Source organism: Pararge aegeria, chromosome 7 (assembly GCF_905163445.1).
Source record: "Pararge aegeria chromosome 7, ilParAegt1.1, whole genome shotgun sequence".
In the NCBI taxonomy this organism is placed as follows: domain Eukaryota; kingdom Metazoa; phylum Arthropoda; class Insecta; order Lepidoptera; family Nymphalidae; genus Pararge; species Pararge aegeria.
This window is the reverse complement of record NC_053186.1, coordinates 9,874,255-9,898,492: the sequence shown is the minus strand read 5'-3', so window position 1 is coordinate 9,898,492 and position 24,238 is coordinate 9,874,255. Positions and strand designations below refer to the sequence as shown.

Here is a 24,238-nt window from a genome sequence, read left to right as displayed (position 1 = left end):
ACTAGGCCCGATCATTTTTCGATTTTCGGATGGAAACTTGCCGCTAACCACCGGGGGAGTGGGGCGAACGCGAAAGCTCGCCATGAAAAGAGCCCCAGGGCTCGACGACATCGGTGGGAGAGTGGGAGACGTCGACCCGAGGATGCCTCTTGCGAGGGCTCGGACCTCGGCTCGGTTCGACGTTAATCTGACTGTTGGCCCGATCAGGGATGCCATACCCATTACGTACAGTTCCTCGGTGGATTTTTTAATACTTAGTCTAACTTCTTGGAGTCTTTATTTACTTTTGACTATTATTAAAAAAGTATTTCTTTTTCATAATCAGTCATAAAAACCGTTCAAGTGTATGTAAAGGTATCATAATACAGCTGTTTAAAAGTGATACTTTTGACGCTTTGTTTAGTTGTCGTGTAGAAAGATGCCAAGACACATCAATTTTTTTTAATTTACGTCTGTACATACGTACATTATCGGTTTTGAAGATAAATGGATAAAAGATCATTACCGTTCAAAGCAAAAGTGTTTGCCCCTTAACATGTTGCATTATATTATACACTTTTTTTTTTAATGACTTCTACATCGTACCATCTTCTGTGGTTTACTTATCTAACTCTAATTTTAAGAAGAGATCAATAAAAAACAAACAATAACTTTAATAGGCTGTAACAGATAGATAGACTTACACTGACCTAAAAGTAGGTATTAAATAAAATTTAGTTCATTTGATGTAAAGTGAACACCGCGGGATCATAATCCCGGCCAAAATGCATCAGCCGTAATTAGTGAGTAGATAGCGCCACACTGCAGAGTTCGGGGTCACATACAGTCGCAGCGGACATCCAGCTTTATTTTTAACCTTTTAGGGATCACCAGGTCCTAGGATCGATTTCTGCATCGTGCTAAAAGTAGGAAAGGAAAGTGGCCTTCTGTTAAGAATTTCTCAGTACTAGCCTGAAGTTAGATTAATGGCGTTGTCTACACCCGTGCTTTGAAGACCACTGAAAGCTGTCGATTATGTTTATTTAAAACCCGTATGTATCGAACTATTTTGGATTAAGCATAATAATAGGCTATAACAGTCACACAGATGGACTTGCGTGTAATCCTAAATACGTATGGGTAAATACAGTTCATTTGGTGTAGGTATAGTGAACAACGCGGGATCATAATCCTAACTCGAGATACATCAGCCGTAATTAGTTAGTAGCGCCACACTGCAGAGTTCGCGGAATACATACAGTCTCAAAGAATACCGACATCTAACTCTAACTAAATTATCTAAATTATTTTATTTGAATCCATTGAATGCCCTTAAAAAACATACCACTTTTCATTTTAACCCATTGAATGGTAGATTTTAGAGAATCTATTTAATATTGTATACCAACAGCCTAAAATCTACAGACTAAGAAGCACGAGGGCCCTGATTTGATTTCTGTATGATAAATATTTGATTCTGTTAGTAAGGAAATATGGTTTTTTGTCAATAAATTTTCAGTAGAATTAGAGTTAGGATCATGGCGTTATCAATAGCATACGTAAGGTTTACAGGAATAATTTACTTTCAATAGCAAGTAATAGTTAGTTTTCTATAAACATTAAATGTCGTTGCACTTACCAAAATCCTGTGTGTAGTCAATACATGACCACATAATAAATTGCACCGTAGACAAAGCTCGAATCCATTAAAGATAACGCATACCATTATCACCTTTATAGTTATTGCATGCAGAGTCTATCTTCGCATAAGTCATAGCGCAGATAATACCACGGTATTGTTCACCTCGGTTTGTATGTTATTGTATTGATTACCGCTATTAATGTGAGCTGAATTAGATTCATGCCGGTGTGTTGTCGGTTTAGATGAATTGATACAGCTTTGTTGGGTATGGTACAAATCTATCAGCTTTAGATTCTATCATCATCATTATTATCTATTAATCCCACTGCTGGGCAAAGCTCTCATATAAGAGAGGCTTCTAGAACATACACCCACCACGCTGCTTTATTTTTGTCGCATTAACATTACCGCGGATTAATGTGCTCTCCGAAGCACGGGGTCTAAAAACGCCAATTCTACCTCCGGGATGATACTAAAAAAAGTTTTATAAATATAAATATACTCTTGAGAACGTGTTCTTAGCTTGATTTAGATCTATTATTACGGTCCATAGTTACGAGTACAATAGTGGTTGTGTAACCCTCACTGGTATATTTACATGCACCTATATATCGATACAGAACTATGTTAGTATGTATTGGTGGCGCATTCCGTATGCATTAACGCAGGCTCAATCGGGATGTCATGTCACTGCCCTCGAGTAAGCATTGCAGGGTATGCATCTATCACGTAAATATCCTATACAATCTAGGGTTGCCACAAAGGCAAAAAAAAAAATCAACACTAGCTGAAGCTGGTTTCGGATGGATTTTTCTACCCCTGTACCTTGGGTCGACCGTCGTCGTCGCCGTTAAAGACCATCAATCTGTTTTGGTTACAGCGTTGTGAGTGTTATACAAGACCCTCTCTCACATGAGAATAGAAGCTTGTGGCCAGCAGTTGTACGTAAATAGGTGATGATGATTATGGCTGCTCACCTAATGATAGTAGTATAGAGGGTATAAGATATAAATCCCTCTCTCATGTGGTAGAACAGACACGTTGCCCAACAGTGAGGCGTTGATAGGCAGCGAATAAGATACCGCGATCACGTGGTTTTTTTTTTTACTGGAACTAAGATATGGCTCTCTGCTTTTCGAAAATGGAATAGAGAACTCCTTAAAAGGCAGTAAAAAGTCTTGTATCCAGTACAATTATTTAGATAATAGTACACCATAAGCTGAAGCAATTTTTATTGAAATTATATTATTTATTTTAATAAATTAATAGCAATAAAGCGGCAACCCTACGACATTGCCGTCCGGGTTTTAGATGGATAGGCCTCCATGATATATTGTTAGATGTTTCTTACTCGTATAATATGTGAATATAGTTGCACAACACTCAAACTCAAAACTTAGGTACCGTATTGTAATAGACCCACAGAAGAAAACTTTTGATGTGAACTTTGTACGTTATACGTATTCATTGCTGTGAGATGATAGTGATCACAACACTTAACTAACTTAAATTTCTAAAAGTCAAAGTAATGACGTCGGTAGACCCCCGACGAGGTGGACGCATTACATCAAGCAAGTCGTATGTAGCCGCTGGAACCAAGCGGTAAAAGACCGTAGTTTTTGGAACTCCATCCTAAAGACCTATGTTCGGCAGTGAACATTTATTTGTTCGACACTATGATGAAAGTAACCAAGGTCCCTAACGCAGAATCCCATAAGAAAACTTAGCTATTATTTTTGTTACCACCTTGCCCTTTAAAATGCTATCAAAAGCAATCCATACCCAAGCTTTCCTTCTTGAATGTAATATTTAAGCTTGAAATAAGATTTTTCTGTAAGCTTACTTTATATAAACTTTGTACTTATAGTGAGTCTCAGACACATTTTCAATATTGAGACTATCTCTTTTGTCTGTTTACAAAAGAAATTGCTGTTGTAAATGTGATAGGATAGAATAAAGGTACATGCCGTGATCACCGGCCATTCACCTCGCTAATATAATATCGCCCCTATTCCAAATAGCACCAAATATATACACCCTCACCCTAATTCAAGCATCCCCTCACTAGACGCACTGTTGCTTAGCAACCGTGCCCTAAAGTGCATCGAACTATAAACATACAATTCGAGGCTTAGTATTTATTTACAAATACCTACCTTGTATATATATGAAAGTGCAATAGTATAACTAACCCACCACAATAAATAAATAAATAAACCGTCTTGTGACGGTGTCTATTAAGTAATTTCTACTGTTGGGTTTGGTGGAATGCCTTTGACAGTTACCACATACCATCTTAAGGCTAAAGACGTATTCCCAAACGATTAAGGGCTAGCTTGGACTGCGACAAAAACTGCGAGATATTTTTTTCGCAATTCTGAACACTTGCAATCTTATAAACGCACTTGCGATTTGAAAATCGCTAAAAAATCTCCGAATACAAATAACTGAGGATCAAATTCGTGCTAATATTTCGTGGTGTACAAAGTACAAAAGTCGCGAGGTACATTATTCACAGTGCGATATTTACAGCTTAAATAAACGCACTACGTAATAATTTCTCGCAGTTCATAATAGCTTTAAGAAATCATTTACGACGCCTCATAGATACCACATTCTTCTTCTTCTCCGAACCTAATAGTCATAAATATAACAAGAAAGGAATCTAATAGGTGTTAATACACACAATATACTTTCAATTCATTTCATAATATGATTTATCATCATCATCAAGATAACAAAAATTTCTTGATAGAAAAATGTAAAACCTAAAAATTCTTCCCCCTACCTGGGAATCGAACCCAGGACAACGTGATCCGAAGTCGAACCTGTTAACCACCAACCAACGAGACAGATAGATATGGAGTTAAACTGCAAAAACCTCATGTTCATACAGTTACCGGTCTCACAGAATGTTATTAATGTGTTCGTTACACCCCCGTACGTTCGGACCCCATAAAATAAGGCGTTAGGGTAGCACCCATCTCAACGTTGAATATCGATTCGCCTTCCCTCTGAAGAGGGTTCTATTCTGCCAATTGTAGAAAATAGCGGAAAATACCTTCAGTTTTATTTAAACCTATGTCATTGCAAACTAAATAATAAAAATAAACTTTTGTTTTTTTTCAATAGACCGATATACCGAAACCAATTTTTTCATTGAAACTAGATAGTGAAACTTAATGTAAATGTGGTAAAATAAGACTAAGCTACCAGGGTTCCATAAACACCCTCGTGTACTAATAAAAAGTCCACGACGAATGTAAGCGATCAATGTCGTGGAATACCTAATTCTTTGCTTTTTGATTTGCTGTAACCTTAAATCTCTTTCTTATACAAAGTTTCTACTGACATGTATGTTGCTGATAGCTACCAGTTAAAATTTAAAGCTTGTGGAGAATCCACAAAAACCTTCAGTTTCAGTTTTAAAATCTCCAAATCAAAAAAGTAATTGCCATATTCCCAAAAGGAGTGAGTTCGTCTTCTACTATAGAGTTGTCTGATATACTACGTCATTAAGTACTTATTAAAAAAAAAACTAAGAATTACATATTTACGCACGTAGAAAGTTATATAATACCAATTATATGTTATAATTATGTGAAAGTGTGTTTTAAGTGTGTTGGCAGCACGGATCAACCACTGACACCTCAGATCATAACAAATTTACACTTTGAAACCCAGTACATAGCTTTATGAACTTGGTTTCTAGACTTCAATTTGAAAAAGCGATGTTAGATTCAAATCAGTTTCCAAAGCGAAATCAGTCCTTGGAATAGCGGACAACCCTAATGTGCATTTAAATGGAATAGAATATCAGAAAAATCCACACAAATAAAACTCGAAGTACTCCTAATGTACGGGCGTAATCTCGCCTTTTGAAATATTACCGCTCCGAGATACAACTGACTTCCTTTTAGAGAGAAATATGATTCTCCCAACATGTTACGTCACACGATACCTTTTATGCGATGTTCGAACGTCCTCAACGCTGCCTCTCCATCAATGGTGCGTTCCACACGCTCTCGAACTTCACTATCTTGTTATCCCGACGCCATTCCACCACTTTAAGGAAAAAAGGAATGGAGTCATCAAAAATCTGCCAAATAATTTGAATTATGTACCTTCACCATACAGAATACAAAATATTGGTCAATTTTATATCACAGATTAGGTAATTTTTTATTAACATTCTTTCTATATCTATATAAATAAATTCAGCTTCTGTATTATGATAGAAGTTTGAAAAACTCTGAAAGAAGGCGATTTATAACCTTGAATCTTTCACATAACTTTGCATTTCTATATAATTTCTAACTGTTTGTTTATACTTTTCATCTGTTAGCCATGTGCAACTTATTCCAAATACACATAGTGCTCTTTATTTTAACTGAAGGGACAAAAATATTCTTCCCAATATTTTGACATATACGAGTACGTTAAACTAAAATACGGTTTCCATGTCGGTATATTTCCCGCCTTCGCTCTCAGTATATTTAGGCAGCCATTTTCCCTTAAAGCGAGGAAACTATCCACGTCGAAATATTACTTATTTCCTCACCGTATATAGATATTTGCTGTAATACATTGTGAGCGTGTAGCGTAGGTACTCGTTATGGTATCATATCCTTCTGGCTCATACTGCGATGTTTCCTTCGTGAGAAATATCTTACTATGTGTATCACAATATTTATTTGTTTTAATTAATATCTAACGATTAGTCAAAACATATCCAACTTAATAGATAACTTAGTGAGATACGAAACTTAACTGATAGAAACATGACCGTTTACTTCTTACCATATTGCACGGAATTAAAAAAAAAACTCGATTACTTTGTAAGTCAAATGTTTATGCATTTCGCTATGATGTTTAACCTTACTTTTTTCCTTTTTCCAGGGATGCCGGTTTCCTGAAGATGGCCTCACGCACCCCGTCCCTTGAGTCGCTGCCCGGTGCCAACTCTATAGGTTCCCTGGAGCGTGGCTCCTTATCACCCTTGACTTTGAGCGGATCCTCGCCTCCTGCGAGCGACTCCGCCGTATGTGATCTGCGCGAGTTCGACGGCCTCGACACCACCTGCGCAATCTGCCGAGAGACATTCGTCGACCCCAAAGTACTCAACTGTTTCCATACATTCTGCCGTGGGTGTTTAGAAAGAGAACAAACCCACCCCGACAAAGTTACCTGTGTCACTTGTCGCGTAGACAGTCAACTACCAGCTGCCGGTGTTCCCGGACTGCTGACAAACCTTGTCATCGCCGCTGCTGTAGAGCAGGACGCAGACCTCCTCCCTACTGCGCGCCAGACAAGCTCACCTTCAGCCCGCTGCACCGGCTGCAAGTCCAAGGAATCTGACGCCGTCGCGCGCTGTGTTGACTGCGCAAACTTCCTCTGCCCAAACTGCGTCATGGCACACCAATTCATGCACTGCTTTGAAGGCCACCGTGTGCTTGCCTTCACAGACTTAAAAGACGATAAAGGTATGCTTGCCTCTACGCTCACCGCCAGTGGGGATAAAACCTCCTTTTGCCCCAGACACAAAAACGACATCCTCAAATACTTCTGTCGCACATGTTCCGTGCCAGTATGCAAAGAGTGTACAATTATTGAGCATCCTGCTGCTTTGCACGACTGCGAACACTTATCAGACGCCGGCCCTAAACAACTGGAACTAATGCAACAGGCGGTCAACGAAGCTAAAACGCGTGCTACGGAAATAAGGCACGTCGTTAAAACGGTAGAGCATTCCGCGGGCAAATTGCAAGTGCAATACCACAAAGCTCAAAATGAAATAAATGACACGTTCCAATTCTATCGCTCTATGCTAGAAGAACGTAAACAAGAGTTACTTAAAGAGCTCGAAAGTGTGTTCTCAACGAAACAAATTGCCCTTACCGTGGTCGGGCAGAAGGCTCAAGAAACGGTTGACAAAATATACCAGACGTGTGACTTCGTCGATAGATTGACAAAATGTGCAAACATTGCCGAGATCTTGATGTTTAGAAAATTACTAGACACAAAATTACAATCTTTAATGAGCACTAATCCAGAACAGAGCGTTCAAACTGCGTGTGAACTCGAATTTGTGTCAAACTATCAAGCGATACAAGTCGGTGTTAGAAACACGTTCGGATATGTGCGCTCGAGCTCTGAAGCGAACATCGGTCCCACTAAACAACCGCCTATTGCTCGTCCAACAAATGGCTCTCTTCTGAACGGAGGTTCATCTTCAAGTAGCAGCAGCGTAAATGGAAGTTCTGGGAGTCTTAATGGCGGAATTCATCTTCCCACAGGACTTAATGGCGTACTAGATCGCCCATATACTAACGGATTACTTGGTCCAGTGAGCCAATCAACATCTCCATTCGATTCGAACATTATATCGAAGAGATTTAATAATCCAAGTACCCTCGGACCGTTTTCGACAGCCATTGGAGACATTAATTTAAATGGAATAAACCCTTACGAGAAATGGTCAAACGGTGGATGCGACTCACTTTTCCCACCAACAACCGCAGATCCATACCTACTCACGAGTTCTGCACATACTGACCCCATCCTTGACTTGACAAACAAGCTGATCTCCACAGCTATTTTTCCTCCAAAATCTCAAATAAAACGACAAAAGATGATTTATCATTGCAAATTTGGTGAATTCGGTGTTATGGAGGGTCAGTTTACTGAACCCAGCGGAGTGGCTGTTAATGCTCAAAACGATATCATCGTTGCCGATACAAATAATCACAGAATACAGATATTCGACAAGGAAGGGCGTTTTAAATTTCAATTCGGCGAATGTGGAAAACGCGATGGTCAGCTCTTATATCCAAACAGAGTAGCCGTAGTGCGCACTTCAGGTGACATCATAGTGACGGAAAGATCACCGACACACCAGATCCAAATTTACAACCAGTACGGTCAATTTGTAAGGAAATTCGGAGCAAACATTCTCCAACATCCACGTGGAGTCACAGTTGATAACAAAGGGCGAATCGTCGTTGTGGAATGCAAAGTAATGCGCGTCATAATTTTCGACCAGGTCGGTAACGTTTTACAGAAATTCGGCTGTTCCAAACACCTCGAGTTCCCTAACGGAGTCGTGGTCAACGATAAACAGGAGATATTCATTAGTGACAACCGTGCACACTGTGTCAAAGTTTTCAACTACGAGGGTATATATTTACGCCAGATTGGGGGTGAAGGCGTGACCAACTACCCAATTGGCGTCGGAATAAACGCCGCTGGAGATATCCTCATCGCTGATAATCATAACAACTTTAATCTGACAATATTCACGCAAGACGGCCAGCTGGTGTCAGCGCTAGAGAGCAAGGTGAAACACGCGCAATGCTTTGACGTGGCATTGATGGACGACGGCTCAGTCGTGCTCGCCAGCAAGGACTACAGACTCTACATCTATCGCTACGTGCAAGTACCGCCTATTGGCATGTGAGCCTCCCGTGGGGACCACAGGAGATCGGAATGACCGACCTACTAGCCAAAAATCGACACTCAAAAACGTAAATAACTCACTAAAACGATATAATATTCTAACCGTTAGTGTCAATTTGGAATTAGTTGAAGTGATGATTCGATGACAAACGGAACAATATGGTTTTGTGCGAGTGGTACAATGATTGCGGCTGTCTCGAAGTGATCAACTAAATCTACGAGAATCTATCGTGTTACAGCGCGAAATCAGAATACATAATGTCTTAACGAAACTGTAATGAGATTAGCTGTAGTATTGACACTGTTATATGAGTACCTATTTGAAGAGTAGAGATTATTCCGTTGGCTCGTTCCAGTAAAGCGAAAGGTTCTCGACCCTTATAATTTTTTGATCTATTGAATAATATTTTTTCATATCCCACATCGTTAAATTAGGGATGAATATTAAGGGCGTTTGTATTATTTAGCCCATTTGTTGGACCAATATTTTAACTATTATTACTTAAAAATTGTTAGGCGTTAAGCGTGTGATTTTATTGTAATAAGAGAGCATCGAGCGGTATTGTTGTTAGTTTTAAGTATATTCTTCGGCACAACGGCACTTCCTGTTTTTAATTAGCACTTATTCTGTGTCGATGGAAACATGATTATGAAACTAAGTAAGAAGTTGTTACATTATTATTAGGTAAGTGTTAAATTGATTGAGCTAATATGGACAATCTTAAGTTACTACCCCTTTTGTAGTTGCAAAATTTTTAGGGAAACGTGATGTTAGGGGTTTTATCAATGACAAAGTTAACTGCGGCGTTCCTTAGGCATACGCAACGATATCTCTTTTAGAAGATACTGAAGAATTATCGTAGAGATCGTAAAAAGAATTACATTCAGCATCACAGGGTCGCGAGTGATTGGAAATGTTTTATAAACCTCAATCTGATTCCGAAAGTTGTAAGTTACGCCGGTCTTTTGACAAAGATAAACTTGAGTATTATAAAGCATTTTAGACTAACTAATAGCGATGATTGTAGTTTTATTCTTGGATTATCGAATAATAGGGTAGTTTCCTATGTTTGATTTTGCACATTATTTTATACGTAATAGCAAATACCATTCAAAAGGAACCTTTCCACGAAACAAGTATCTTTGGTTGTAGAATGAGGCAGCAGTTAATATTTCAAATATAGGATGTTGAAGAGCGAAAAGGAAACATTTAGCTGTCTGTCTTGCATGCAAGTACATTACATAAAGTGTGAAATAACATCTTAGGTCAAGCATCCTCTTTCTGTAGTTAGACAACTACCCTTACCAAAAGATTGAAAAAGCTTCGAACTTATTTATTTAAAAATTTCTTTTATTTTGGGTATAATATTTTGGGTAAGTTTTTTTATAAAAGAATCGAGCCAACTACCCTATTGTTGGAAAATAGATTCCAGTATCTCGACCGATGACGTCATTACCGCCTAGTCACTGAGAGCCCACGGATCCATTAATTCCTCAATTTCGTTGTTTTATTTTAACAATTAGTAACTTTTGGTTGATAATAATAATTAATTGTTCGTTTTTATACAAATCTTAAGTAAGTATTTGAATGTTTTTTTACTAGTAATTGGACACAGTAGTAACTAGCAGAGCACTTTAAGCAAATGGTCGTCTCGCTAGACTTTTTATTACTGATATTTTTTTCTGAGATTTTAAGACATTAGAGCACCATACGTTTGCGCTGTTAGCGTTTTGCTACTTATTTAGAGTATTATAGCTTGCTCGGTATACAAAATAATTATACAATTTGTTATTCTGGTAAGATATTTTTATATGGAAACAACTTTATTTTTGTAGCTGTAGTATTTACGGTGCATGTGTAACGTTTACTTTCTTTGTATTTTATGAATATGCTATTATTATTTTTTTAATTACATTACAGTGTGTTTGAGTGTGTTAGCAGAATTATTTTAGTTTGATTTCATTAGTTTTGATTTTTTTTAGTGAATAATTATTTTAGTATTTTTTTTATTTGCTGAATCTATGACAACAAAGAGATCTGATGCGATCCATGCACCCGGGATCGGTGAGATCCCTTCTTAATTATTGATCTGCATAAGTTTATCTTTTAGTTTATGCGTTACAATTTGGTGATATTCCTATGCTCTTAATAAATTATCTCATTTTTTTATATATTTATATCAAGAGTGAATTGAAGCCACGTCCGGAACGGTACCAACTGTTAGCGCCATTTGTTCGTTTGCAATACCTGCGTAACATGTGCCATAAAACCATGTTGTGATTTAATAAGTGATATTTAGTGTTGTTTGTAAATATGTACCATAATCTCCTGATTTATTAAATTTAATCATAAGTTAATCCACCTGATACTCTTCGAAGATTTCACCGTTTGTGATTGTTAGTGCAAGCTAATTTCCGATAACATTGCAATGAATTTTATCTAATGACCAATGAATTTATTGTTACTCTGTTTTTGTTGACTCGGTATGAATTACAATAGCGTCCTATATGTTTAGTTGCTGATTACTTGCGCTAACCATTCAACGTTTAGGCGTAACTCTCTTGATGATTTTATTTACTTTTGCATTTTGCAACCTACGGTGCTTCAGACTGCTCAACGTACAGACGTGGCTTCGATTGCTAGTTTATTGATCAGTACAACCATTAGATTAGGTGAAGTAGAAACTATTGTCCAGTCCCTAGTATCCAAATTTCAGTGATGAATCGCCAATGATTTTATGTATAGACTGCCCTGTTCCTAGTAAATTATTGTCTCTCGTAATATCGGATAAAATGTTGTATTTCACTTAATCTACTGTGATAATAAAGTAAATTGTTTGTAAGCTGTTTAATAATTGGTTTTTTTTTGCAATCGCAATGTCTGCTTCACTTCAGATTGTTTGGGCAAAGGTAGCACTTAAATTCGCTTTACGGAAGTGTTAGCGAGTTTAAGAATTTTATCACAACATTCGATGTTAGTAGCTACATCGCCCTCAGAATCTGATGTTACGCTGGAAAATCTGGGGCTGATTACTTAGAATTTACAACCCAAAATTTCATTCGTTGAAAACTGCAACCGTCTGATTTCAACAAATGGTTTAATTTTGGTCAAAACATACGCTTTTACTTAACTGAAAACTTTCAACGTATTATATTTATATTAAGTACATATAATATAGTGTATCGAAATTCTATGTAAGGATGTGCAAATTATGACAACTACTCCGTTCGTTTTTTATTACCTGTAATCCAATTTATTTTGTTTTTATCAATTACAGTAATTATTAGTTACTGTACACCTGTAATGGTGACAGGTTTTCTGTAAATTTTTGTTCGGTTTTATTCATCTTTTTGCATAATATAATAAGTAGTATTTTTTATATTATGAAACAATTCATTCTTAAAATTGCATTTCTAAAGCTCGAGGACTGATTAAAATTGAAACATGTTTTGTCTTTAAATATATTTTGTCGATGTTTGTTGTTATAATTATTATATTTTTTTAATTATTTGTATAAACAATTGTTCTTTAAATTAATGTACGTCGTTTTGTTTTGAATTATTTTTGTTGTATACTTGCTTTTTTTATAATAATACCAGTTCATTGCAGTTATATTGTGTGTTTTATTTTATTTATATTTTTATTTGCCCGAGTAGCGTTGCATCTTGGTCACAACTATTTTGGATTTACTCTAAATTAGTTCTGACTGACTTATGATGAAAGTTTGTGCTAATGAATCTTCTAATTAAATGCCTAAAACAGTCTGTGCCATAAATTAATATTTATTTTTCTATAAAATTCATTCACTTCACTTACTGCACAGAAATCATTTTTAAAAGCTTTCTTCGTATTACACCTAGGGAGTTAACTGTAATAAGAGGTTCTTTAGCACAAACATGCCAGTGTGGTGGTAGGTCCAAAGAGCGTGTGTGTTGCTATATACATTTTGAATTCATGTGTGTGTGCATTTTTATAAGACTTCATTTAAAACAGTTGGTGTTGGGGAACAAATGTTGGCATGAGATTTGTAAGTATTGCTTTAGATTTAATCGTTACACACTAGATATTCACCTTTAAATTTATCCTCTAGCATCCTTTGCACGACCTTTAGCGTTTGCTTCACAAAACAAAAACAGCCAAAGTTTGAGATTAAATGGCGTAGCATCTCAGTGATTTTAGGTGGTAATTATCAATCCATGTCATGTTTTCTTTCAAAAACAACAGTATCTCTTTAACTACATATTCTTATGAGTGTAGGCTATAAACTCTACGTGTTTAAGATCTATTTGTATTCTAAACTAAGTAACTTTAATATCCCAACTAAGCTTTACTTTTCTACGAATGTAGCTAATGAAACCGATCTAGAACTTAACGGATCCAGATTTCCATTTCCCTTCAGCAGCACTGCTTTTGAGGTTATAAAATGAATCGCTAACCAAAAAAAACCACTATTTCCAAGTCAATTACTCTAGGGAACATTTTACTACTTATTAGCACCTATTAGTGTAACGTAAGCACAACCTTAGGCTTACAAAGATTGTTTATAATTTTATACTCAGCAATTTTCTTAAGATTAAAATTAAGACTTCAAAGACAGAAAAAAAATGTTTATTTACTTTTATTGAAATCATCAAAGAATCTTTTATTAGTCTTACGAATATTGGCGATTGAATAAACAGTATCATTCTTCTAACTGACTATTATACTCACTGTTATTGCTGCTGTTCTTTCTACTGATTTGTACTTCTCATCCTCGAGTCTTGCCTACTGTTACTTGATATTGCCCATAATTATTATAAAGAGGCCTAATTGTGATTGGACAACCCCTTCACGTTACAGATAACATTCTGCTAATTAATAACTTCATATTTCAGAAATATGAAAAGTTTATCCATTCTTTAGAGTTCATCGACTAACAAGCCGAGAAGTTTGCAATGATCATTGATGAAATTTCGTGCTTCTACTTAGTTAGCCCCATCATGATAGACATTTTTGTTTAGCGAAATTATCTACATTGCAACCATAATTCCCCAGGAAGTGTGTAAAAAATGTAAATACATTTAGATTTACTACGTTGGTATTTATACTTTCTAGGTGTAGGGAATGCCGGGATGTGTACAAGATGGAAATGTATGAAAACTTGATTCGATAATTGGGTAAGCTTGATAAAGTGTGTATTTTTATAATGAAAATTATGATTCGACGATAGTTATTTCTAAGACGTTATTTAGAATCGAAGATATATTAAAAGCATTGCGTGCGGTTGGTCATTGGACAAGGCTTGATTTGTTAAAGCAAAAAATGGTATGAAATCCGAATTCGAAGGGCATAGAATTATTGTCTTACTAGTTATAACAGTAACCATATCGAATACTCTTAAAGCATTGTTTAAAAACGATAATTTCATACCAGTTAATAAATACACCTGTTAATGTATTCATCATGGTAGAGTAATGTATCAATGTTAGCTTGTCAGATTGTATGTGGTTAATAATTTGGTCCCTTATAATTACTTAGTAGAGCGTCGTTGAATTTTATAGTACTTAACGATACGTTGATATGTATTATACGGATTTGTAAATAACATTGTCGCTTCTAGGTTCGTCTACAAACTGATCTTTATAGGTTTGCGTACATCCAGTGATTCTAACGATCGTATCTATCGGCGTGCAAGTATTGTACTTTTGAGATTGCTTTCGGGAATCGAAGTTACTATTGTACTTTAAGTTTTGAGGTAGCATTATTGGTCGCGTGGAGTCACTGAATGTAAGCTTAGGCCGTAAACGCGATTAATTGCTCAGGAATTGCATTAGGTTTTCTCATTGTATTTTGATAATTTAAGATATTTTCTACCATCGCTTCTAAGAAATTATATTAAGCGGCGATGTTGCGTCATTGTTGAATTTTCATTAATTCGCTAATCGATATATAATTTAGTGAATTGTGCACAGAACGTTGGTGTTTCACTTGATTTTTGAGATATTTTTCTTAAATGTGATGCATGCAATGATTTTACTGCATTTAATGACTGAAGTTGAGTTTTAAAGTGAAAAATGAATTCTTGGACAAAGTGTAAGGCGGAACAGATTCGCCTCATTGTCTCGGAGGCCTCTGCTTCCGCTTGTACGCAGCTTGTCAAAATTGTGATTGTTGTAAGTTAAGGTGAAAGTAACAAAGCGCATATGAGCACAAACCATCCATCCTCAAAGATTACTACGCTGAATGTTTTGATTAACTCACGTTTGAATTTATGATACATTTTATTGTAAAAAATAAAAATATTTTACTATCGCTTATGTTAGTTGAAAAGTTTGCAAATAAATAGTATTTATTTTCCCAGTGATTTTTAAAAGCAAAGATTTCGGAGTTCTTAAGGTGTTTTGTATGATATGGATTCTACTAAATTATTGAATTTAGGTATAATGGTGTCTGCATAAAGTGGTAAGTCTGCTTTTCTTTGCTCCTTCTCATTCCCTAACTATGTAGCTAGTGCGTAACAGGTTTCTGTAGGGTTGCTCATTGTTATTTGTCTCGGCCTTACAGGTAAGCGTACGTGAGAGAAGGAGATCTTATGAAATGCAATATCACGATCCATTTAATTCATTTCTCTAAGTGTGTTAGGTAATTTACTACGTCTAATTGTAAGGTGTGTGATTTTAGTTAACAATAAAGTTTTGTACACGGAAAGATTCCAAACGACGGCTGCGTGTAAGCAGATAAGAAGATGGTAGCAAATTACATATCAAATTAATAATGTTTCTTATTAATAAAGTGCTAAATGGATTAGAATGTGCGGGAATGGTTAGTGAAGTGTAAAAATATTGCTATGTTTAACGTATGACCTACTGACAATATAAAGCACTTTTCACATGTTAAAAATCAAAGGTTTAATAGGGAATTGTTTCAGATTGGAACATGACATATCATCCACATAGTGGTGTCATCTCTGATTAGACTAAATTATAGTCAAAATTCGGGTTACGTTAGGAAATGGGCACAGTGTTGTTTCAACGAAAGTTATAGGCATAGGACGATTTGGAATCTTTCTCACTGAAGCTAGTCGCCAAAGAAAGCGCTTTTAGATAATTAAATGTTATCATTAATATGTGTATGCACATAAGTTTAAACTTAGTTATACGATGCTTAAATTGTCCACACACAAATCGATTTTACACACATAATTAATGCCATCCTGCCAGAATATAATTAAAACACAATGCTTATGAAGAACTAAATTTATATTATATCCTACTTAGCGTACGGTGTAGTGTGTATTTTTAGATATTGCATTGTCTATGTTAGAATAGTGGTTAAGACACCTTGAGCTTTGAACAGTCTAACACGATATTTTTTAAGAGTGTATCATTAGTAGATCGACATCATCCCATTCTCTTATTAGTGTTTTCACGTTAGTATAAGATCGGACACTGTTGACACCTCTTTATATCATTCGGCACTGCATTTCATTTGATTGTGATAGGCACACCGATTACTGGACTAAGCAACTTGCACCGAGCTTCAACTGTACATAAGGCCCGTCATTAGAGTAATGGCATCTGTAAAAGGTTAAATTTAATTCAGTAATCTTACTATATGTACTACTGAAACACCATATTGCGCCGTGGCCTTATATTTGTGGGGATGTTTTATTCCTTTTATAAAAAAAGAATAATGAAAAAAAACTCATTTGAATTTTGTACAGTCTTAAATATTTCCGTGTCTCACACATTCATATTACATAATGATACCATTGCTAGCGTAAGTGCTAATATATCTAGTAGTTCCCGTGTATAGGTTTAGATGTTACCGTAGCGTTCTGTAGGTATCGCTTTAACTATATCCTAATGTAATGTTAGTCGTTGGTTTCCATATTTCGATTCGTGCATATCCCCAACACTTTTGATATTGTTACCTACATTAGTTACTTCGAGACTGTTCAAAATGTACTCTATCGAGTTTTCTCTAAGGGAAAGGGCTGTTTTGGCAGATATTTTTGATACATTGAGGATAATCGAAGGGAAACGATCTTGTATTGTAGATAAACAATTGAATTCGGTAACAGGTACTCCTGCGGCCTGTTTCCCTATATCATTAATATCGTAATACATATCTACAACAACTTGTGAGGCCAATGTTAAAGCCGTCCGTCACAAAGTATGTCAGTGTGTTTTACGATCTCAATGCCATAGGGATTAGGGGACCAGGAGATGCATCCGCGGGGAGTTCCCTTCGCGAATTCCACCCGAGGGTCAAAGTGGACTTGTTAAGTATCGTCGTCTAGATGACCTGTTTCTCATCTCTACTTCATAAGTGTGGATAATACAATTAATGTTACTGTAACAAAAACGATGTTGTTCTTATAAGAGATGCGATAGTATTCGCCGAAAACTTGTTGTTTTTCATATATTCGTAATATTTCCTTTATTTTTTGTACTCTTTAGTGTTAAGATAATTATAAAAGAACTATTCAATGTTGATTACTCTAAACCCAATAATGTATGTGTTAAGGATGGTATAATTAGTTTCCCCGAGAGCCTTACTAGTGAAGAAGCCTTTTCCTTAGACAGTTAATCTTTCCTATTTCCCATTTAATTATAAAAGTGTACGGCCATTGTGGACATTGACACAGAAGGACAATGAGTGAGTACGACAAGGTTCCGACTACAGCTTAAATACCAGAAAGTGGAACTACTAGGAGATCAAATTAAATCGTCGACTAACGTACTCTATACGTACTTTATATCCTTGAAATAGTTCTAGTTATTCTTCCTCTTCAAATACTGAAACCTCACGCATATTCCGTGTTAGTTCTGGCCTAGCAATGATTTAAGGTATATTTAAGAGTTCATCATTTCTTACTTAGATCGTATGACTCAATTTTAAGACTGATCACAGAAAAAAAAGCAAAAATACAAAAAAAGACAACTCGAATCCTGTTTTAATGGTTTTGGATTGGTTAATTTCATTTAATAAGAATCAGCAGTTGACAAATTAAATTTGGTAGAGAATATACGTAAGTCGATAGCCAAATTGAGGAAATGTGAATTTAATTTGTCAACTTGAGCTGTGGATGTATCAATATCTTCATCTTCTTTCGATACCTTCCTGTCTTCTATTTCAAATGACGATGGTAAAAAACTGATGAAAGATTGGTTAAAATTGAAAAACCCGAGGTAATGTTAACTTTTGTATGTTGACGTTACTGTTGAAATTGATGGAAAAAATGAGAAAAATACTATTTGTTGCCAAAGTGTTGTTAGGGATAAACGTGTAGTTATAAAAATCGGTTGTCACATGCATAATTAAGTTGTTCTTGGGTGGTTTTTGAGATTAAGGAGAGAAGTTGAAAAATATTTCCAATGATATATTTTTTCATAATGAACTTGAAAGCTAATCGATACTTAAGGATTATATCTGTGTAGGAATTTAAATTTAACGTGTGGTATAAAATATATCGTTGCCACGATTCAGTCTTGTGCGAACGCGGTGATTTTCGTAGTTTCTATTCCGTTAGAAACTGGAATTATCAACATTGAGAAGTTTAAAAGATTATAGAAAAGATTTTTAGGTAAAAGTGTGCAGACAAATCGTGGCAAATGATTTAGTTGTTTAGTATTCATGTTACGTTAGATTGTATTTGGAAGTACCGCCGATCTATGAACCAAGCTCACCCGTTTCCGCCTTTGAAGCACATTTCATTACGTCAAACCCACTTTTATACTTAGCACGTCTTATTTAGCGTACTTATAATGTTACATTAACGATTACATTGAAACGATTGTGTGTTTTTTGATTGTTAAATTCTAATTTATTGCTATTTATTTAATCGTAATTTATTATATTTACAACGCTAGTCAGTGACGTTTAGATTAGTTTACCTTGCAGCGACTAGGTTCAATTTAGGAGAGTGAACAATTCGAAAATGGTTTTGTTGTTTCAATGATAAGGAGATAAATTTAGCACTTATTTACTTATTCAAAATTGGAACATTAAGAATAATGTCACTTGCTTGCACTTGCGAAGTCCCAATATGTAATTTAATGAATTCTGTTATTTACTTGGTTATTAAAGTGGCAAAAAATTACCGCACTAAAATTAACTAAACTGCGGTTTAAAATATTGTATTGTATTAAATTCTTTCGACTCAGAAATTTGCATTCTGTTATTATAATGTAATCAACCTGTACCAAAAACTGGTCGCTACAAGTTTTAAAATTCGTATTGTCATTAGTGATTTGATTAATAACTCTATGGTACATATTATAATTAAGGAGTTATTCTGTAATTTTGTTTTTCTTGAAGTTGTAATACTTCTGTCTCTAGTCATTGACCTTCGACGCTGGAATGTGTCTTTATGTTTCCCTTAGTGAATAATTGTACGCAACCTGACAGTTATATGTAACAGACTAATTATATGTAATTGGAGCATCAAGTATTTATAATATTACCCCTGTAGGGCGGTTGTGTAATTGTTGTGATTCATGTACCATTTTGTCAAAATTGCAACTGTGAAGACAAATAGTGATCGGATAAAATCAAAAATAATGCAACTTTTTGAGGTTATCAATAATTGCATTAAACTAATAACCATCTTAATAACGATCCATATCGCAATGTATCTAAGATAACCAAACGGAATCCATATCATCTGTTCGATAAAGGTACAGTATCACTTTTAAACTATACGTTTAAAGTGCAAAATGGATACGATTTGCTTACACAATCGCCCATCTGTAAGTTAAGTTCTAGATATTTAACCTTAAAATTTTTTATCACCATCCGTGTATAGTTACAAATAGCAATACCTCTTCCAGAGTAGTGCGTAATCTTTCACTAAAGTAATGCCAGCGAAACACGATCAAGAATCCCTTAACATACTCTTGAAATACTCTGACGTTAAATATATCTGGCGGCAGAGAAGGATATCCTCTGTCATTTTGTTTAGATCCTCAGGATTTTTATCCAACTTTGGAATGCATTGGAAAGGCAATGTGATCATCAGTCTATAATATGATGCTGCGAAATTTCAATTAACGTGGCGAGCCGTTAATATTATTGAATATTGTATTTGTATAGTGGAAATCAGCAGCTATTTTCCGGTCCACTTATATATGAAATGAGAGTGATTTTCGTATAATCAGTTAAAGCTTTTTATATTTTCAAGATTATAATTTGCTTATCATTTTTGTGTATCTCGCCACTACTGGGGTAGATTTAGATGGTACTTCCGGGACTTAGGCAGGAAGGACACTTAAAAATATTACCTCATTAATGTGTCCAAAGTATGACAGTTGAATTCAATTGGTGCCAGACAAGCTATAATTGCAGTGAATGGTGCAACAGTTGGAAGTAAGCCAAATAACAAGGTCACAAAGCAGTTGGGAGTATTTTGACTAGATGATGTTTTTTAGGCAACCGATAAAGACCCGACTTTCGCAGGGGAGGGGGTACGTCTGACGGTTTATTTTTTTTTCAGCTTTTAGCTTTCAAATAAGTCCTTACTTATTATAGTCCAATGATAAATATACTTTAATTATAAATTTTTCGTAAATGACACACTGACTGTCAATTGACAACATTTCTTTAAGAATACGATTTTAAAGATCGTACCGGTATGATTATTTACGAGTTTATTATTTATATTAAATAATTACGTAATGAATAATGGTCATTATTGATTACAATTCAATATTATTTCATAAAGTACACGCGAAACTATAGCGGTATAGGACTAACGAAGACAATTTACTAAAAAATCTATATAGAGTTACTTTTAAAGAAATCTCATCCTGTACTACAAGGAAATTTCAAAACATTTTTAATACCTACGAAAATACTACATATCAAAGCAGACTTGACGGGTTTCGAACCTGCATTTGCCTAGCTTGAGTTACCAATTTAATGAACATTTTTATTGCTCTTATCATGATAGCCCCTCTACCATAGAACATGATTAATGTCAACAACATTATCGTGATCGACCCTTTCCAATGTGAGGTGTAATTTGTTTCTAATTAAACATCATTGCCGAGCTGCCACAGTCTTTTATATCGTTTGGTCTAGGCACCAATGATATCGAAATCGTTACCTAGCATAAAATTAATTTTGTAATGTGAAATGTTACACCATACAAAAACTGTTATCACGTCAGAAATTAGCGTCACGAACGTTATAGAATTGCAATATCTTATAAAACGTCTATTTTGTTCCCTTTTCAAAGATAAGGCTCTTTGAAAAGGGAACAAAATAGACGGGAATAATGTTCCACTGCAATTGGCTAAAAAATTGATTATGTGGCATAAATTTTGACCAACCTTTGTACAAAGACCGACAATTTTACGTCAGAGACTGTATTTTAAAGTTTGTTTCGATTTGAAGATATTAAATACAATTACAGCTTAAACTTTTAAAAAATTCGAGTTTGACTGAGCCTGGAATATGTTATAATTGAGTTGAATATTTGTTGCATTTCCCGATTTTACCTGTGAACAAGTATGCTCGTAAAAGAAATATAACTTTCCTACTTGTTTTTCTTACTCTGGGAGAACAGAGATACTAGCTGGCTGAACAGAGATGTATTAGGTTTCGTTGGCATTACTGCTTTGTTTACGTAAGTTTAGTTTTAGTTTAAGATACCTTCCAAAATTAGTTGATTTGACTGTTCCCCTGTGTGTTTTTGTGCGTTTGTTTGTCCTTTTTGATAATTTTATTGTGTTCCGATGATTTTTTTAATTCTTTGTAATCAATCGATGGAAATTTTCGGGTGTTGAATTTTATTTTCTATAACTAGGATTAGTGTGTCTATAATAGTCCGCTTACACTTTCATCTTGGGCTCAAATTGTCAAGTCACCATCTACATCAACAGTATGAAAGTGTCATCGCTAAGATCGCTAAGGCGCAAGACAAAGATGATCGTGTGAAAAGACCTCATGGTTTCTTCTTAGAAACTTGCGTTAGGGTACACATGCACTATAATATTCTGCCGCGAGCGGTTGCAGCTACTTACCATGATAGCACTTACATAACGTATCAGTTTGCCTTCATTTATTTCTTAGAACATTTCAATTAGGAACATAATCTACGCCAGACGTGAAAATGCGATTGTAAAAAAAGACTTGAATGAAATTAAATGAAAGTTTTCATTTTGTATTAAAAACATATACCTACTTAATTGAATTCAAGAGTTGAATCTGCTAGATATTTCGGTTAAAAATTTTAGTTGGGGCCTTTTTTGAGTAACTAAATCGAATAACCGCGCTTTGAGACCATTTTTGATGACATTATTTTCGTTGAAAGGACGAGTGGCCTTGTTGTTATAACTTATATAATATTATATAAGTACGAGACTGCTCTCATAAGATGGTGTGGTGGGACTGAAGTGAACAGACAGTGGGTAGAAATAAATTATTGACGTACGTTGAAATTGACGTATTGAGTCTATTTTATTGCTCACAAGTGTATTTGCTACGCTTATCTGATTGGATTTGATCAATATTTTATTTAAAGAAATAAATGCAAGTAAATTTGTAACGAAGCGAAATTTAATAAAAATAGCTGTGTTAAATCGCCAGTGTGTATGCTGTTCAAGCATATCTGCGATACAACCGCGCGCGGTAGAAGATCGCAGTGCGTCCGAGGCTCACAAACAATAATTATTTCCATGATTTGATAAATGGAATAGATCTTGACATTCCAATTTTGTGTTAATACACAAAATAATTGTTATTTCATTTATATTTACAAAAAAAAGCGCGTGGGTTGGACGTCTTAAGGTGGTAACATACTTTTAACACCGATTACACGTAACACGTGTTAAGTCGAATCAAAATTAACTATTTTATATGACTAGAATAACACCCGTGATTTTGGTTGCGTTTTAATGCGTCGCGTGTTTTAAGTGTGCAACCGCCATAATAAGCTTTACCTACCCCATTTCCCCTTCCTCCCCTCCCAATGGCATTTAGGAAATGATGACGTAAAAAAAAAAAAAAAAAGAATACTCTCACATATTTGTTATTCTGGTAATATTTAAGATTTAGAAATTAAGAATTGATAAATAATATCTGATGATAAATTTACTTGTATGTTGTATTAAAATGATGAACACGAAATAAAGAAAGTGGTTTGAAAAAACGTGCGTTTTATTTGTTAATCTTAATTTGAAGCTGCGGCCAGCGGAGTGGCGTAAAGATTAGGTATTCAATATGTAGAATTTTTTTTAAAGTATAAGTTACAAGCTGTTGCCTGCGACTCCGTCTGCCTTTATTTATACAATTATGTATTATGTTTCCCGCGGGAAACCTTTACTTTCCGGGGATAGAATGTTAGTATACATTCTAACAACTGGCAACTAAATTTGGCAACTATTTCTACGCAAAAATTCATTAAAATAAGTTAAACGGTCAAGCCATGCTTAGGTAACTGATGCTATTTTTAAATACCGCGGGTAACTTTTACACATTCTATTTAAATATCCTACGCCGATCTCCAGGATGCAAGCTACATGTGTGCCAAATTTCATCGAGACCAGTTGGTTGAGCAAACATACGTACAAACAAACAAAAAGACATACATTCTCATTTAGGTATGGTGTTTAATCGTGATTTATTTACAATTAAAATAATAATTCGGTCTAAGTTTGAGAACGCTTGCCCGAAAAAGCCTAGGTATTCGTTCTTGCGTTGAAGGTACTTTAGATACTATACATCGTGGGAAATACAAATTTCATACCTTAGAAGTAACGTGGATCATAAAAAGCCTATAAAGTCCACTGCTGGACTAAAAACCTCTCCTGTTTTCCCATAATCACCTCGTTTGGCAGACGGGTCGGAGATTGCTGTAGATGGTTCAGAGTTTTATTTGGTTAGTCGCCTCGTACTACTACCGAGGGAAGATGCATTCCAATCTGACGTCACCACACGGTACAGTAACGTGGTTAAGAAAAATAAAGTGGCGAAGCCTTTCTCCAAAACACGTTATGAAAAGCTTTGGGTAGGCAGTTCTTTTACGGCTGTAAGAAGTGCTCTATTACACTTTGTAATTATTAATTTCTAAATTATTATTAATTGACGGACTTCGCTTTAATTTCGGGGTGCCAAGTTCGAATCTCAGCACGCACCTCAAACTTAGGTTATGTGTGTTTTGAGTATTAATACCACTC

At 35.5% G+C, this 24,238-nt stretch overlaps 1 protein-coding gene across 6 annotated transcripts in view; it reads left to right on the top strand.

Moving 5' to 3' along the window:
• Positions 1–12,592, top strand: part of LOC120624924 (brain tumor protein) — a 190,648-nt gene extending 178,056 nt beyond the window's left edge. For all 6 annotated transcript variants that reach the window (XM_039891744.1, XM_039891745.1, XM_039891743.1 and 3 more), the window contains one exon: positions 6,521–12,592. In XM_039891744.1, the coding sequence (XP_039747678.1) occupies positions 6,540–9,077 (2,538 nt within the window). In that variant the 5' untranslated portion in view covers positions 6,521–6,539 and the 3' untranslated portion in view covers positions 9,078–12,592. The remainder of the gene's footprint in view (positions 1–6,520) is intronic.
• Positions 12,593–24,238: the final 11,646 nt, after the last annotated feature.